This window comes from Cimex lectularius, unplaced genomic scaffold (assembly GCF_000648675.2).
Source record: "Cimex lectularius strain Harlan isolate CLEC.00 unplaced genomic scaffold, Clec_2.1 scaffold64, whole genome shotgun sequence".
Lineage (NCBI taxonomy): Eukaryota > Metazoa > Arthropoda > Insecta > Hemiptera > Cimicidae > Cimex > Cimex lectularius.
Window position 1 is genome coordinate 1,378,700 of NW_019392702.1, and position 19,441 is coordinate 1,398,140.

At 35.0% G+C, this 19,441-nt stretch overlaps 1 protein-coding gene and 1 long non-coding RNA gene across 2 annotated transcripts in view; one reads left to right on the top strand and one right to left on the bottom strand.

The window, feature by feature from the left end:
* Positions 1 to 1,179: 1,179 nt before the first annotated feature.
* Positions 1,180 to 19,441, bottom strand: part of LOC106672496 — a 117,855-nt gene continuing 99,593 nt past the window's right edge. Inside the window, exon 3 of the long non-coding RNA XR_001341265.2 lies at positions 1,180 to 1,236. This is a non-coding gene — a long non-coding RNA (uncharacterized LOC106672496). The remainder of the gene's footprint in view (positions 1,237 to 19,441) is intronic.
* Positions 9,917 to 12,645, top strand: LOC106672495 (probable DNA-directed RNA polymerase subunit delta). The gene is made up of 2 exons (XM_014404002.1): positions 9,917 to 10,384; positions 11,979 to 12,645. The coding sequence occupies exons 1-2, from the start codon at positions 10,163 to 10,165 to the stop codon at positions 12,597 to 12,599; spliced, it is 843 nt and encodes a 280-aa protein (XP_014259488.1). The 5' UTR covers positions 9,917 to 10,162; the 3' UTR covers positions 12,600 to 12,645.

Consider the following 19,441-nt stretch of genomic DNA (forward strand, 5'->3'; position numbering starts at 1 on the left):
TTCAACGCACACGTAATATGTAAATGGGGCATATGGAAAATAACCCTCCCTTTTGCTAGGGTTAATAGTTCGTGGAAAAAAACGTTCAACATGTGTTATTTTACCCCGCAGACCAACTACCACAAATTTATTTTCCTGCTTTTAATAAAGCAGGTCAAGTATCTTCTGTGTAATATATAAAGTAGCTAGCATGTCTACTTAGTAAATCAGGGTACTCACGCAGCCATTGTATATTATTAATTGTGTTATTAAGAACAAATAATCAATGCTAATTCGTTATTCCCAAAACAAAGATATATGTGAAACACTGTGTAAATATACAAAAAAAAAATTACTGACCTTCATTATAGATTTCTAGACAGAAATTTAAGGTATTCACGGAATCGTTACATCGTGTTAAATGTGTTATTTAGTGATTAAGAAAAAATAATATATTTTAATAAGTTATTCCGACAACAAAGATATATCAGAAATATTATGTAAAAAAAAATTTACTGACTTTCTTGATAGATTTCTAGACGGAAATTTAAGGTTTTAACGGAACCGTTGTATCGTGTTAAATGTGTTATTTAGCGATTAAGAACAACTAATAGATTTTTAATAAGTTATTCCAACAACAAAGATATATCAAAAATATTGTGTAAATAAAAAAAATTTACTCACCTTCATGATAGATTTCTAGGCGGAATTTAAAATATTCGCGGAACCGTTGCATCGTGTTAAATGTGTTATTTAGCGATTAAGAACAAATACTGGATTTTAACAAGTTATTCCAATAATAAATATATATCAGAAATATTGTGTAAATAAGTTTAAAAAAAATATTTACTGACCTTCCCGATAGATTTCTAAACGGAAAGTTAATGTATACACGGAATCGTGTTAAATGTGCTATTTGCGATTAAGAACAAATAATGGATTTTAATTGATTGATTAATTAAGTTTTATATGAAGATAAGTGCACGAATTTTTGATATTTTCATTTTAAATATTCTGGATAAATTATTTTTTAATAAATGTATTTCTTTCACACAACGCCTTATTGCAAATTATTTGATGACATTGAATTTTATCCAGTTCTACGTCCTAACCCACCCATTATAAGCAACTAATTAGTATGTATTAGTATTGTTTGTTAGTTAGTAGTAGATTAGATAAAAGTACAAAATATTACGCTACTACTCACCACTGACGATGTCAAACAGCAGAAACGCGTCAAGTAGAAACCCGAATGATCTGAAACGATAGAAATACAATATTTTTTAAATTTGCACGTACGTAAAAAAACATATTATTTAGTAACAAATTAAATAATATTTTTAACATAAAAAAGAAATTACGTGTAATAACATGAATCGCATTTCGTTCCGATTGTATTGTTATGGTTAATTGATTGATAATTAAATTGTCCGTTTAATTTTTTTTACATACATATATTTGATACACCTGTTAAATTAAATTAATTTAATGTTAAATATGCTTGTTCGTATATAAATTATAGGGTGAAGGTTTAAAAAAAAGTTGTGGATCTTTCGAGTAATTGGATAAAGTGGCCAGTCAGGACGAAAGTTATGAGAGTTGATCTGTGTGTACTTCTTTTAAAGTGAGTTAAAAGTCAGTTAAACTCGAGTTAATAGTACTGAGGTTGTGAAATGTTCGACGGAAGTGGAAAAGTGGAAACATGGCACCGACGAAATATTCCGGGCCCGAGTTTCCTGTGAGCAGATTTCGGTCGATATCGGGGGCACAGATGTCGAGGGAGGCTCACTTTACAGCTCTCCTGTAATCAACTAGTGACGTTCCAGCCCGCCCAACCTCTAATCCAATCAAACCCCATTTATATTTGATACCCATGGAAGAAGAATCTCAGCAACCGTGCCATCGAACGCTCTTCACCACGGCGCATTCGCATAAACCTATAAGCGTTGTCATTTTTCTTTAGCCTAAAATAAAATAATTACGGTAATTACCTGCTAGTTTTGTCAATTGCCAAGTAGGTATACATTTTAACACAGAATTGAATTTAAAGACTATTTATGCAAATTTTCTTTGACACGGGATGAGTCCAAATAATTACTTATAATAAGTAAAAGTAATTAAATAATTAAATTCAACGTCCAGTTACCATTATACATTTTAAATTGCATATTGGTCAAACTTTATCAATTAAAATACATAAAAATTCTTGGAATCATATCGCACACCCACAAGAAAAGAGACACAACTCAAAAAAAGGAAATTTTACAGAAAAGACGGATGGAAGTTTACTTTTTTTCTTATTAATTAAGCGCATGCAATTACGGTTGTTGGCAATAAAAACTGTCATGATTCATCAATATTGTCATTCCTTTGTCCAAGACTTAAGCGAAGAAATAGTTACATATTATAAAGAAAAGTAATTACATTCAATTAATTAATCTTTATGTAAGGTATTGGCTGAAATGAATAAGTTAGCGTCACGAGGGGGATTCGAACCCACGACCTTCGGCTCAATACGCCACTGCTCTAACCACTTGAGCTAACGTGACTTCATTTCAGTCAATACCTTACATAAAGAATTAATTGAAAGAAGTTATTTGGTCAATCAGACCACGAATACAATAGATTTAAAAAGTAATTACATTCTACTTCGATTTAAAATTTTAAATTATACATTGGTCTAACATTATCAATTAAAAAATAGAATGATTCTTGGAACCATATCGCACACCCTCAAGAAAAATGACACAACTCAAAAAAAGAAAAATTTACAAGTCGTTTCCTTTTTTTACATATTTATTAAGCACAGGCAATTACAGCTGTTGGCAATAAAAACTATCATTATTCATCAATATTGTCATTCGTTTCTCAAAGACATAAGCGAAGAAATAATTACATTTTAAAAATAAAAGTAATTACGATCAACTTCGATTTAAAATTATACATTTTAAATTGTATATTGGTCTAACATTATCAATTAAAGCACATGATGATTCTGGGAATCATATCACACACCCACAAGAAAAGTGACACAAATCAAAAAAAGAAAATTTTACAGGAGAGACAGATAGTCGTTTCTTTTTTTACTTATATATAAAGCACAGGCAATTACGGTTGTTAGCAATAAAAACTATCATGATTCATCAATACTGTCATTCTTATGTACAGGACTTAAGCGAAAACACAAAACTATAAAATTCCAGCTGTATACTCCTAAAAAACTTCCCATTTTTGAGTTGTGACACTTTTATTGTTTATATTGGCTCTCGGTATATTAAATTTGCTTGCTCTAACGATAATGAATGAATGACTCTAAGGGTATCAATTTCTTTGTGATAGTAATAGACAACATACAAACTAAACAAACGAGCATAAATATCCATATAGAAAGTTTTACTAAGATTATTTTTGACCATGTGCTTTCCACCTGGAGTCAGGGCTAATTAGTTAAATTCATTAGATTTCGTGGTCCGATTGACCAAATAACATCTTTCATGAAAATAATTCAGGGTCTCTCATCATTCAAGAACAAACAATTAATCGTTACAAATTAACAAACGAGAATACACAAACAACACTTAACCAAAAACTTGGAATAACTTTCCAGAACACGCTTGCAAATTTAAGATAAATATCTCGAAAGAAGTTTCACGTATTCGTACTATCCAAATAGCACAAAACAAATTAAACACAATGCTACAATTGCAAGTGAGTTAAATAAATTTCTGACGCTAGTTTTGCTTCATAAACCTATTCAAATTTACACTTTGGTTTACTTTCGAGGGTAAATTCTTACAGTGAAAGTGTTTACAAATTTAACAGAAAGAATGACAACGGATCTGCTAACCAGCGTGCCATTGTGCTATTTCAAAAACATTTCTAAGTTTAGGTGTTATTTGCTCAGCTAGAGTTCACAAAATAATAAGAAAGGAAGGCACAAATTTCTTTGATTAAGGACCAAAAAAGTTGGCTAAAATACAATTTCATCAAATGATTTGTAATAAGGTTTAACAGGGGGGGGGGGGGCGTCGGTGGCCGCAACGGTTTAGGCGTTGACACGGCGCCCATCACTGTAAGGTAAAGGTCCCAAGTTCGAGTCCAGCGGTCCTGCATTTGAACCCGACATACTTACAAATGGGCTTTTTTCAAACACCAGCACCCCGAGGGGTGGTTGGAAAAAAAAAGTTTGACCAAATAATCTAGCAAATAGGTCTATAAACTTATCTTTGCGATTAAAGAAAAGATTCATTCCTATAACTAAATTAATCTTTTTCCGTAAAGTTTGGGTTGAAACGAAAAAGTGTCACGAGCGGGATTCGAACCCACGACCTTCGGCTCAATACGCCGCTGCTGCGTGGGTTCGAATCCCGCTCGTGACACTAACTTTTTCAATCAAAACCTTACATACAAAGATTAATTAATTGTAAGAAGTAATTTGGTCAATCAGACCACTAAATATAATGTAGTTATAAATGAAGAACAATAATTCACAAAACCTATTCCAAATCCTTTGTATAACATGCCTGAATACTTTAGCAAATTTAACAGATGAAGATCTAGACAGGTCATCTAAGTATATTGAATCCTAATAGCACAAAAGAATATTAACACAATACTATGATTGTGGATTACGTGTCAGGAAAATTTCTGACGTTAGTATTACTTCATAAACACTTTTAAGGTTTTAAGGTTAAACTAAGTTAAAAGTTTAGGCTTTTTGTAGTCATGTGCTTACAAAATGAACTGAAAAATGGTAAATCCTCTTCTAAGGTTACTTAATCTACATTAATACCATGTTTTATTTTTTATCATCGTTTTCACGAGATAATCAGAATGACACAAGTTAGTCTGCGAAAGAAAGGGGTCAAAGGCTGAGTAAAATAGATTTTACCCAATGATTTCTCATAGGCAATATTAAACGGATCATCTATCAAATTACTCACCCTTGGCATTTAAAAGAAGTTAATTAATATCCAGATGAGTGCAGTGCGAAAGGTCCTAAAGCCTCTTAAACAACGAATCTCCAATCGTAAACGCTATTGTCTTAATCAACAATGCATCACAACAAACCGAGGATAAGGGTTCATCGATCGTTAAAAGTTACAGCCTAATACATATCTGAAGAGGCGTTTAAGAGCTTAGTCGCGTACAATCGCTTCGCATCGTTATTCACCACGGCGACCGAGTAACAGTTTATTGCGCTTACTTTACTGATTATGTGACTACGACGAAATACTTCTAAGTAAGTATAGTAAAAGTAGTAGGAACGGAGGAAAAATCGAAGGAAAATTAGAATCCGCTATTTTAGCTATTTATGGCTATTTATTACTATGGCTATATCCGAAGATTACGTTAATTATCAAAAAATACGGTACTGTAAAATTGGAACGTGTCACTATATAGTAATCTTTTTGGCTAATCCTTAATAACCTTAATACCCTTACCGATTTCCGATTTATAAAAGCTCAAATACATACACGAGTGAATAAAGTTGAGGCTATCACTTCTCGCATTCCACCGGAAATTTCAGCTTTGTAATTGATAATAAATTAATTAACAGCCCGGGGTCCCTCGGTCCAGACATTGAGGTTGGGCTCCAGGAAATACGAACATTTCAACCTCAACAAAATCAGTTCTTAAAATCAAACCTATTCATAGGGATGAGCATCGATAAAAAACATCGATGGTCACCATCGATTAAACATCGGAACCTCACCATCGATGGTGGTACGACCATCGACTCTATAGTGCACATCGATGATTTTTTGAGTACTCATTACTCAAACCACAAATTATTTTCATATGCATACATTTTTATGTGCCACTTTAGAAACATAACCTAATTTTTCAATCTTCGCCATTTCTGAACCTTTATAGGAACTTGATTAATAAAAATTAGGTTTATTTTTAATAACATTTATTAGGAATTATTTTTGCCTTTGGTCTCATTTGTAGTTGTATATAGATCTCTCGGTCCCTTTTAAATAAAAGATTGTTAAAGTATTTTGGGCCTGTGAATTTTATTCAAAATACCTCCTTGTTTTTCTTCCAAACTTTGGAAAACATCCATAATCCACTCAAGCCCAATTCCTTCCTTGCACAAAAAAAAAGATAAAGGTTTAACATGTACGTAACTAAAATCAACCATATCCTTAATTTATTAGAATTAATGTATCCAAATTTGACAATGAAACACTACCACATCTCCGGAACGAAATTTAAAAAACATAGCTCTAAAGCCAAGGTATCCTCTAAACGATTTCTGGTTTTCGAAATAATCTGTCCAGCTTTGGAAAATAATCGTTCAAAAGGAACAGATGTGCCACTAAGGCAACAAATCGAACAACTCCTGACAAGCTCTGATAGGTCACTTTCATATCAGAAGAATATGGGTCATTCCTTATTCACAAAAGTGGAAATTAGGAAAACTTTATAAAACATCGACAGCTCACTATCGATGGTCAAAAAACAACGACACAGAAACATCGATGTTGAAAACATCGAAAATCAGTAGCATACCATCGATATTTTCTAAACTGATATTCTCACTCAATCTTATATACACTCTTTTTTATTTATATACCATTCACTCAGTTAGGAGGTGAAATTCTTAATTATCCTCCATCACCCTTAACACCTATTATAATAGCCTAATGATGGGATACATTCCGCCATAGTCCCTCTCACTAAACATTTACGCCAAAAAATACATTCATTCTGGGTACACAATATTGGCACTGTATACAACCCTGTTTTCTCAAAAAATCGGAACAGAGGGCCCAAATACTCGTTGCCGTGCTCAAACACAATTCTCATGGAATTCTTTTTTTAAATTTAAACTTATTTGTTACCTATACATGATCGTATACCATACACATATGTATAGGTGATTATATTAAACAGCACAACACTAGCACTAATGCCACCACTGTACCGGTAGAATACATGCTGGCACTCAATGTGAATGATTAGGTATCAAGGAGGTCCCGAGGCCATCGTCGGTTGAGGCAACGTGGTGGGTTGTCAGGAAAGGAATGAGGGGATAGGGCTCTAGAAGTATGGTTAGTATGGTTCGAAAGGTTTGGAATCTGGACCGGATGTTCGCTGAAAAAAGGAATGTTGAGGTCTTTGTGGATAGTGAGGTTAGTGACATAAAAAGGTGCTTTGACAATTTGTCTAAGGACTTTCGGTTGGAAGGACTGGACGCGCTGGATATTGGATGGCTTGGCAGTACCCCACAGTTATACTCCGTTAGTCCATGTTGGTCTTAGTAAAGTCTCGTACAGTGTTACCTTTGTCTTAGTTTTCAAAGTCTATTTCGGTCTTAGAAATCTTCGTAATAGTCCAAATCTTGTATTAATTTATTGCTTTTTAAGACTTGTATGGGGATTCGACGTCAGTCTGCTGTCGAGATTTAGTCCCAGTTAACTGACTTGTTTGGAAACTGGTATCTCTTTGTTGTTGATGTTCAATGAAGGGCAAGATTTTCAGCGTAAAAGTACACGGAGTGTATTTTTCTATGGAATCCCTACACGCTCTCTATATGGAGCCAAAGAATTACATAAAAGAAGACAGAAAACGAGATAACAAACAGCAGTTCATACAATAAAAACCCAACATCGCTACCGTGTGCAAGCACAATTCTCATATCGGGTGGTATCCTACACGCTCTCGATATGGATCCAAGGAAGGGCAACATTCAAATAACTGGAACACAAATATTCCACCATCGGCCCTTTCAAACTACACGTTCACGCTAATAAATACATTCACTCTCACGCGCTAGGGACACAGAACTATCAGTACTATGTACAATAAAACAGCCCTATTTTCGCCAAGAATCAGAATAAGGGACTGAAATATTCGTTACCGTGCTCAAGCACAACTCTCATATCGTGAGGCATTCCTGTAAGCTTTCTATATGGATACAAGGATGGGCAACCTTCAATTAAGTGCTACTCAATGTTCCACCATTAGTCTTCTCAAACTACACCTTCACGCTAATAAGTGCATTGACTCAAAATATGTACGAAAAGAGTATGTATCAAGCACTACTTACTATAAAAAAAACTTTTCCCTCTAAAATTCAAACCCCAGTACTCGCTGCTGTGTTCAAGCACAATTTTCATTTCGCAGTGGCATTTCTACACGCTCTTTATACGGAGTCGAAGAATGAACCTTCGATTAAGTGGGCACATCGAGCAACCTTTTTCCGCATGCCGGACACGGGTGAGGATGACCTTCTACGAGACAGATCCTCTGAGGGCCATCTATTGACTCTTGATACGTGAAAGCTTTTCTTCCAATCCGGTCTACCGACGTTCTTTTAATTATATTTTTTATTGTATTTTTAGCTTCAATAGTACCCTGTTAATACCCTTAGTTTATATACTATTTCATTATGTATTTGACTACTTTTTATTTTATTTTGACAAGTTAAAACATTTAATTTCATCCATGATTTCAAAGATCTTTTCATTTATATTATTGATATGTTTGTGCTGTTTATGTTTTATGTATTGATTTATACAAATTCAACCATTCGATGAGTGGCTTTTGGACGAGAGGCACAGTTAGGTTTATCATTCACCTAAGTGCTGAGAAAGTAGAACGTATTTTATTTCACTATTTTATAGAAAGTAGTGAAGAACGCAAGGATGAAAAGAGATAAATCGTGACAATGCTTTGTATAACAATGAATGTTGCCGGACAAGACTTATTATTCTCATCGCATGCAGCCAAGTCCCATAGAAAAACGGCTTCTTGTTTAGTCATCAGATTATTTGTTTATTTTTAAAGGAAGAAAGGCGAACGAGTTAATTTCTAGAGTAATCAACATGTCAACCTGGACAAATAGTTACAATCGTAATTCAATCGTTACAACGTGGTAAATGTGATATTGTGTTATAAAGATATGTAATATAAATGAACGCTCTTTTGAGTTTTTACTTGCTAAATGTGCTAATTTGTTCGGAAAGGTTTTTCAAGGGTTATAATTGTTATCTTTTTATCTAGTAACTCGTCGTTGTCTCTGAAGGTTCTGCGATGTTCTTTGAATCAATGTTTTTATTGTCTTCCAGTCTGTCCAATGTGTGTGTCTCCGTATTGACGTATGATGCTGTAAACACCGTTATTGTCTTGCGGGTCAGCTGTGTCTATGTTTCTTTTAACCTGGGTTACTGTTGGTCTTTAGTGCTGTTTTTCGTCCGAGTTTTAAACAAGTTCGTTAGTCTGAAGGTTTGTTTTCCACTTTACGTGAATGGTGTCCATTTTTTGTTTACAGTTATTTGTTGTAATTTTCAGTGTTGCGTGGGATTGTTTTTAGCCTATGGATCTTGTATCATAGTGCTGAAAGTTTGTATTGGTTTGGGAGGTTGAATTGTGCGTTTATGACTTCGGTTGCAATGTTTTTTTTTTGTATTATATAGAATTCGATCTTATTGTTGGTGACTGTCTGTTGTTGGACCCAATGACATATAAACCCTGTTGAACAAAGTGACAGAATTCCTCACTGAAGATGGCGCAAGAAACGCCCTTGAGTAATTCAACAAACCCGTGAGTGAAGACTTACTCAATAAGTGACCCTATGCCGGTTCGGCATGAGTTCACCGATTCACAGACCAACTCACACATCATCTTTATAATGCTTTATTTTGAACAGACTCACCATATGAATTGCTTTTTTTTAATTAATACGCTGTTGGGGATATCGAGGTGGCAAACAGCATACGAAATTTACTGTTGATGAAATATTGGTCTATTGTTTTGGTTTACCTGAAATGGAATTTTAATTCTCTAATCAATTTTTATTTGATGCTATCTCAGCCGTAAAATGGCCAGGGCGGTGAGCGCCGGATTTGGTCCATTGACATTGATGAGGGGTCAGCAGTCTCCCAACAACGACCAGTGGATAATTGTTGACGCTTTGAACCCTTATCACGGGATAAAAAAAAATTAATTAACTTCCATCTCGCCATACATACTCGAAAAAACAAAAAACAAATAAAAAACAACGTTTCAACTGATTTGAAAACCATTGTCTAAGTTAACATGTGTCGATTAGATATCTTGCATTTGAAAATCTATTAAACACATGCATAGCTTGTTTCAAAATTTTAAAAATTAGATTTTTGGTTAATGATTCGAAATCTTAATTTACTGTTCTGGCCGTCCTGAAGAGAAGATGGAGAAGGTGGCAAAGGGTGGGTCCAAACAAAAGAGAGCTTCGAAAACCACTGGGGAATTCAAAGACACGGCCCGCCAATTGATGAACGTCGAGGGGGCCATCGAAGAACTAAACAGGGAAGCAGTCCGCCATGAACACCGGGGTCTTGTCGCCAGGCAGGGTGCCAGGGATCTTTTGGAAGAAGGGAAAAAGAAAGAAGCGAGAACTTTGATCGAACAGGTAAAATATTCGGTTTAATACAATTTATATAAAATTTATCTAAATTTGTCCCTCTTTCTATTTCTCGTAACGTTTCCGATCAAGGCCAAACGATTTTACATTATTTCAAAAACGTATCGAATAAAAAATCAACTGTTTCAATTTTTAAAATAAAAATGTTAACATGGTAAAAGTTTAAATCGACATTCTCTTTTAAAACTTTATCCAACTGAATCCAATTCTGTGCTGACTAAACCTTTCATTATAGAGCGTATGGGTCTATCCTTTCTCTGTAGGGGAGTGTCTTAAATTGCCCTGCGAGTTCTTTATTTCCAAACGAAGGTTTAACAATGTTCAGAATCATTTATGTGATAAGATTTTATGAGAACTGTAGGATGATGAGTAGATAATTCGGCCTGGTCCTCCTATTATCACTGGTTTGGCAGATCAAACGCGAGTCTGCATCAATCTCTAGTTCTAGGTTTATGCTTTATTTGTTGAGTCGAGTTTGTTTTAAAAATTTTTTTGGGTTGTTGATCGACTTATAGGTTGGCTTTCCAAGAGTTTTGGGACTTCCTAGATGACAAGCCAGTTTGCCCGACGCGTTTCTAGCTGACATCTATCGTGGCTCTGACCAAAATTTGATTACATTAACTATCAGTGGAAATCTACCGCTGAAGATGGCGAAATGCAGAATCGCGCCTGATTGACTAATACAGCGAAGATAGTAGTAGGACCACACTTTTTAAAAATACAAGTCTACCACCTCACCGAATTGAGTTGAACTTATTTTAAAACGCACTCACATTTATGTCTATGAGCTGTAGCAGATTACCCCCCCAAAAAAATTCAATACAAAACAAAGGTTTTGTGGTTTAATGGAATTTTTTTGGGAAAAGTTTTGGTACTATCGTCTTTTGCCATCCTAGTCTGAGTACCTCAGAGATGTCTGGTAGGTACAATGATACAAAACAAATCTGGAACTGACGAAACGAAATACAAAAACACAACAAAAATACTTAAATTCCAATAAAATACATACACACCAAAATATCTAAACGAAATGGGCAACCCTACTTCATACTCGCAGAATCATTGTTATAATACTTCGAACAGAAATTCTTTTCCTTGCTTCAGTATTACTTGACTTTCCTAAATTGACAGCACATTTCAGATCGACAACAGAGATAACTAAGAACTACAGGCTGATAGTTAATGTAAATCAAATCAACTGCCCATCCAGACACTAAATGACACCATACAAACAAATGATTTCAAACACGAACTACCAACACTAAAAACATAGCATAAAACAACTGCTAAAACATAAACACAATAAACTGGTAAATGAAAGAAATACATACATTAAAACGTACATTAAAAGGACCGACTTTAGATAATAAATAAAATGACCAGAATGTTCTTCAGTAGTAACTAAACTACTACCTTGTTCGCTACTTTCCACGTTTTAAATGTGTACAAATCATATCAAACTGTCTTTTTTATTTACTTCAGAGTACTAAGTTTTAGGTATGGTCGAAAAATGGACGCACTGTATGAAAAGAAAGTTTTTTCTACAATTTAGGTTTTTCATTATATTTTAATTGTTTGGCAGATGCTGTCTGAAAGAAATTACGTTGTAGCCTGCGGTGTCACGTCGAGGAGGATCAAAAGGCTGTCGGAGGAAATTAAGGAGACCGCAAAGAGATCTGGTGGTATAACAAAGAGGGTTGCCAAAGCAATAGGTGATGTTGAGCTTTCTATTAAAGGGAGTGTTCTCGCCGAAATCGAGGAGGCTTTAAATTCCCTTGAGGCGGCGCTAAACCCACAACTCGAAAGGGCTTCTAGCGTCATCGAGCTGGTTTCGACTGTCAAAGCCATCGATATCGACCAGCTACAAAGAGAGCTGGAAGGAGAAATCTCCGTCCTTTCCAACCTTTCCCTGGGCAAGAGCATGTCGAACAGCGGTGGCTCTCGCTTCAACACAAGAAAGTACAAACTTGAGAAGAAACTGGACAGGGGGGATACCACCCCCGAGGTGAGGAATATCAAAACCGATTCCGAAACAGAAGAAGACACTCAGAGGACCGCGGTCGAAGAAGAAGACGAGGAAGACGACGACGACGAAGAAGAAGCCGAGGACGAGGAAGACGAAGAAGGAGAAGAAGACTCCGACGAAAGCGAAGACAACGCAAGGGATAGAAGTGATTCCGAAAGCCAATCGGAAACTGACTAAAAAATAACTATCGTTAAATAACAAAATTTATTTTCTTTAACCATGATCTATGTAAGTAAACTTGTTTGTTATGCCATCATGTAATATGTAGTTTAGTTATTTCGACTGCTCTGCCGTGGTAAGTAACACCAGGGATTGCTGCACGATTCTTACCAGTCCGCTGAACACAACTAATTTACATATTTTCTTGAATACTTCAGAGTAATTTTTATATTTTTTTTTCTTTGGATTATGGAGTTCTAGTTTAACGGAAAAAAAGAGCCCCAAAACTGGTTGAAATAAAGTTTTACAACAAAGACACCCGCTGAGGATAAAAGCCGGGGAGGAGGCAGTTGTTATACTCGCTTCTTTAGGTCTTTCGCAAGCTCCGATAGAATGTTCATGTATATGCGGCCATCAACACCCTTAACCCCTTGGGTCTAGCTCATTAAAACCCCTTTGGCACCCGCTCCACACCCCAGCCACAAGTAAAGCACCGCCGACCCAACTCGGCACGCCCTCTGCAATGTTTTTAATATTTGTCTATTAAATAATTTTACCTTAGATAAAGATGGAGATGTAATATAAAATGCGGGGTAATTTGCATAATGCGCCCTTTGAGAGCTATTGTATTCATTGTTTTGTACCTATAGCACACCAATGAGGCCAATTCATCAAGGAATTTAATTATTAGATCCGTGTTAGTGGGTATATTTCTTTTACAGTTACGTTGTACACCCCAAATCTTTCTTCCTGCGGATATGTGTAGTAGTAGTCTGGTAGTAGGTACAATGGGGGTGTTGAGTGATGTCAATCTTCCTCAAAGCCCACTCAGGCGGCAGTAGCCCGTTAGCAAGCCTGTTAAGCTTCTATGAGTCTTCCTACGAGATTTCTCCCTTTTCTACTTAAACTGTCGTCTAATCTTTGATATCTGCATTTGCCTAGTCAGAGTCTTTGGTGATCGTGCAATTGGGTCCTCCGATAAGGTTTAATTTTTCAGGCGACCCGAACAATTCCCAGTCCGGAAGTCCACAAGGGGAGGGATTTTTTAATATATTAAGTCTTGAACAACGTCTAGCAGTTTTACCACCTCGACCTTTTGCCTATGTAATGTACCAAGTATTTGCCGCGATCTATCACAGGATGTAAACTTTCATTTAGATAAACGGTAGGGAGTATTTTGCGTGTGAGAGAGAGTAAAGGACACGAATTGGGAGGATTACTGTATCGTTAGCAAATATCAATATTTAGGTCTGCCGTTTATGCTAAAATGCACCCTTGAAGAACACCTTTGTAGGATAGAGTCGAAGAGGTTGCGGTTCAGTTGCTAATATGGAAGAAATCAAATAGATACGGTTTTAGGATGAAATAATACTCACGAGAAAGAATGGACGCAGTGAAAAAAGTCTTGCACTATTGGATTGATGTTTTTTCCAGTCATTGCTCCGGCACCATTGGTTTTTGGTCTATGGGTATAAACATAATACGGGAAGTTTCGAACTTAATGAACTCCTGTCTACATTTATTCAGGGGTTCTGGTATCACTGAGTCCAGCTAGAGAAAGAACAATATTTGGTTTTCTATCGTCGAAGATGTTTCTTTCTGCACTAGAGGAACTTACAACCGTATTTTTTTAAGAGCAAGGATCGTCGTAAAGGAAAATCTAATATTTGCAATTTTGTCATATAAACTATTTTATATAAGATTATGTTTAGTAAGTAGGAAGTTTAGCGGATCTGCTAGTCCAAAAGCTTGTGTTTATAATTTAAGGGCATTCTTTTTTATCGACATCTATACTGCACATGGGACTGGACCGGAAGGCTCTTATAGCTATTCTGAGTCCGGTGTTTGATGGTATTGAAAAGATTTATTTTCTTTCCTACGGTACAACTATAAGCATTACAACCGTACTAAACTCTTACATCTAGATCTACGAGCATAAAGGACAATTTCGAATAATAAGACACCTTTTTCCCGAGAAAGTTGAAAAGCTCTATTACTGCAAGGAAGGAAAACATTTTAAATAGGTGGTATTATTAAAAATAGACGGAGGTAATAGATTTTTTTTGTCCTTATCCTCTGATATCCGGTCACAGTGATTTTACAGGTGTGACGGACGCACCCGCCACCACGATCCCAGACGGCCTCAGCCGGAGGAGGAGGGTTGATCCTTCATACCCTATTTTTGTACTGTGACCCCTTCAGGTATGTGGATAAAAACCATTACATTTAGACTGGCAAGGAAATGTCGACATCCCCAAGGTCCCTCACCCGTCGGGCCCAGGCCCCCAACTACCATGGCTACCCGCCCCCACCTGCAAACTGACTCAAACCTACAGTTTACACTCTCTCAAAAAATTGGACCTATGAGCTGATATGCTGATAAACATCTAAACATCCTATTGCCACAATTGTGTTAAAATCGAAATATTTGACTATCTCCTGACACATAAAAGATTGAAAAAGCCGTTGCCTTTGGTCACCATGTTCCATACATAGAAAGAATCCATGTCTTCGTACATGTCGCATATGCAGCAGTGGGGGGATGGTCTCAAGCCTATTCTATTCACATATGCCCCGCATATAGGTAATACATTATATTATAAAAATTGATAAGCAAAAAAATGGCTTCTTGAGTTCTGGAGGACTGATCTCTGGTGGCTTTTCCAGCCTACAGTCTCAAAGATATCTACAATATTTTGAACATATATTTCGCAACCATTTCCTTCAGATAGGGTTAAGTATTTAAGTTCAAATTGTATTGAACGATCGAAAGCGTGCTATTTAGGTCTAACACCCGGTTGCAGTAAATGAACGGTTGAAACTTGGAGATAGATACAGGGGCAAAAATTTCGCTTTATTTGTTATTCTCTGCTAATAGCTGGCTTCTTTACATGGCAAATAGTCTTGCATGCAACCCCTTGCCACAAACCCCGGATTAAAATAAGACTGCCTCCCTTCAATTACTACACCCCAATGGTGTCGCTAATCCCACCGGCCGACCTGTCCTGCTCCCCTTTTTCAGTCATGTGCAGATTCACAACTCCAGGATTTCTACAAGTGGGTCAGAACATTTTCGTTCATCAAGGATTGTTGGTCGATCTAAAAGTTAAGTGCGCTACAAGTTAATTAGTCTTTTTGCTTTTGTGTGCCTTTCACAAAAAGTACAGATCAAACTGTAAAGAGAAAAGTTTAAGGGAAAAGCTTCAAAATTATAAAGCCAAAATAAAATGTTCTACATTTTTCTGTAGTAAGTGGAAAATTAACAAAAAGGTTAATATTGAGATAAGAAATTACGGTAATTCATTCGGAGTAAACGGAACGTTAAATTGAAAATGCCATTTCAATAAGTAATGCTCTACTAAGTCGGATCAAAGGGCTAACTTGTGAGAGACTTCCAAAGGCGGCCCTGTTCCCTTTCTTGATTGGTTTTGCCGACTTGGCTAATGCTCGGGAAGGATTAGAATCTCATTGAAAGAAAATAAATGAGCCCTCCCCCAATTCGCTATTCACGGACCGCTCGGAAAACGGATAACGGTCTTGAAAAAATCTAAAATAAGAAAATTTGGCAGAAAATTGATATTAATATCCCACTCTTAAAAACTCCTCGGGGATTTTTGGAGATAATGGGCCACACAGTGATATACATATTTGAGTTTATTTTTAGACCCAGATAAGTCGAGATTACATCGAACGCAAAAAACTCTACGACAGAAAACAAGGACGTCTGACCTTTGAATATACACCCTATAAAATTAATTTCTTTTATATCCAATAATGCAAATTCAATGATTGTCAGGACACCAAAACAATGGTTCCTCCAACTGCCAACAGAAGATTGAAAGGAAAGAGACAAGACATACACGACGCGCTTTTTAGTAAAATATTGTCAGAACGAATATTATACATATTATTATTATTAAATTAAATTCACCCTTTTGCAAATAAAATTGACCATTTTGTATATCAATTTCATCTCTTTCCAAATTAAATTCGTTTTTTTACATCATAAATTCACAAATCAAATTCACCTTTTTGAAAATTAAATTCATCCTTTTACAAATTAAATTGACTCTTCCGCAATTAAATCAAATTCATAGTTTACAAATTAAATGCAGTTTTTTGCTAGTTAAAATACTTTTTTGCAAAGCAAATATATCATTTTACGAATAATTATTCACCATTTTGTAATTCAATTTCATCTTTTTACAAATTAAATTCACTCTTTTTACTAATCAAACTCACTCTTTTGCAAATTAAATTTTGCAATTTAACATAACTTTTTGCAAAACATATTCACACTTTTTCAAATTAAAATCATCATCTTGTAATTAAATTCATTCCTTTACAAATCAAATTTCCTTTTGGCAAATCAATTCACTCTTCTACAAATCAAATTCAGTTTACAAATTAAATGCAGACTTTTTCAAATTAAAAAAATTTTTCAAATCAAATTGATCCTTTTGCGAAATGAATTCACCATTTTGCAAATTAATTTAATTTCTTTACAAATTAAATTCCCTTCTTTTTTAATCAAATTAATTCTTTTAAAAATTAAATTCATTCTTGTGCAAATTAAATTCACTCGTTTTCAAATTAAAATAGCTTTAAATTCCCTCCCTTATTAATAAAATTTAAACTTTTGCAAATCAAATTAATCCCTTTGCAAATTAAATCCACCCTTTTACTAATTAATTTTATACTTGTGAAAATTAAACTTACCTTTTGCCAATGAATTTAATCTTTTTGCAAATTCAATTCAATTTTTACCAATCAAATTCAAATTTAATTAGAAAAAAGAAGAATATGATTTGCAAAACGACGAATTTAAATTTTTAATGAGTAAATTTGATTTGTAAAAGATGAATTTAATTTTCAAACGTGTTAATTTGATTAGTAAAAGGATGAGTTTCATTTGATAAACCTGTATACATTTTAAATCTACAAGGACTACTCTTTTTATCACCACATTACATTTGAGTACCTCGCGTAGATAGCACCTACTGATAGTAAATTCAAGGGTCAAAAGTTAATAATAAACGGTAAAACTTTTGACTTGTTTATACAATTTGTACGAAAAGAATAAATATTGGAGATGAAAACAAATGGCTTCCAAGTTCGCTTGAATGGAGCTCACAAGTCAATAAAGTAATTTTATAGAGTGGTTAAATGTTTCTAGCAGGATAAAGAGAACAATGAACTTTTCTGTTTTGATCAAAGCTTTATAAATACACTGGCACTTTATTAATTTTTGACGGACTTGAGGTAAATATTTCAAGTTAATATTGAACTTCTATTCAAGAGGGGTATATACTTCGAAAATAAAAATATATTTTATCAAATGCTTCGGTTTGATCTGATTCTGTGATTATCTATTCGGAAATACAAATGTATGCACATAAACCTTTAACAGCTATCCGTGCTGACAGTAGAATAACAGTTAATTAGTAACGATTTGTCTCATTAATGGGATTTATCCACTTTGGCTTTTATTTCTATAACGGGATAGGGGATGAGTCGGAGAACCCGCCTCCATCAGAAAGTGGCGTACCATCCAGTTCGATCCGCCTCGCCATCTGTTCCCTCTCCACCCCTATAGAAAAACATTTGTCGCCGTATTCACACAAATCCTTACTTGTTGGCCATAGTAAATAAATAACGAACCTTAGAACGAAAATAAGAATTCCGATGAAATCACATCTCTTTACTATCTCTTCGATATTAAGCCTTTCAACCATAAAAATTATTTAATTTCTTTTCTCTCTCCTAAATAATCTCTTTATCGGTTATGGTGAAAACACATTAAAAGAAAAGCCGGGGAATCAATGTACATACGCGGAATGTACCTGCTCAATGGTAGATCTAAACCAGTATCAGCTCTATGAATATGATTGAATGTCTGGCAATACAGAGCCAATGTTTCCCATGATGTCACGAAGAAGAACGAGTACATCATCATATTGAAATTGATGAGATCTAGCTATTTGAAAATGAAGTTTAACAAAGAGACTAATAAACTTTCCAAAGAGTTTTTTAGTTGGTTTAGCGAAAATGTAACAAAGAATTAAGTCAATTGTTGTGGATCTAGTTATCAAAGTAATGAGGATGCTTTGGTTTTGAAAAGGTTTTAAGCTTTTTACTGTAGTATTGCCATATAACATGTAATTATTGTTAATAATTTATCTTTATTTATCAGATTTTACTATTCTGCCTTTATTTATAGCAATAATCTGAATAAACTACATCATTCCACTCCATGTCTTAAGCATTAATCTCACAATTAAATATTAAGGAAATATGAATATGAAGAAGAAATATGAATAGGAAAGATCAGCAGAAAATTTAATCCCAATTAAATTATTTTGTGACACAATCTATCGACTAGGCATTTTTTTGGAATACTCTAGTTATTTCGAATCATCCACGTCTATCTCTCTTAAAATCATGTATCTTTTTTGATAGAGTGGATCTTTGGAACGAAGCAGCTTTTGTTATCATTATATTGCTTGTTGAATAGCTACCGACTTTCATTAGCATCAACATTTCTGGGAAATTATTGCAATTTATATGTGGAAAACAACCCTCACCAAGACTGGCAAACTTACTACTGCATTTGGAGAGGGCTTGTCTCAGAGGAGCGGTAGGAGTATTAACCGGCATCTGAGATCTTGACTTTAGTGATTTAGCTTGTCAATAAAGTTTTAAACTTCGGTCTTCCAAGCAGAAATGCATGCCATCAACGCTTGTGCCCTAGAAAATCTTAAAGGAAGGTCCACTGGTAAAAAAATCCTCATAAGATCTGATAGCCAAGCAGCTATTAAAGCATAAGCATGTAAAAAATTCACATCAAAATTAGTCAGTGA

What these genes read in the sequence shown, in the direction of transcription:
- LOC106672495 (XM_014404002.1), top strand. Translation starts at nt 10,163, where the DNA reads ATGGAGAAGGTGGCAAAGGGTGGGTCCAAACAAAAGAGAGCTTCGAAA. An exon ending in CGAGAACTTTGATCGAACAG is followed by an intron (nt 10,385 to 11,978) that starts GTAAAATATTCG and finishes ATTGTTTGGCAG; the next exon opens with ATGCTGTCTGAAAGAAATTA.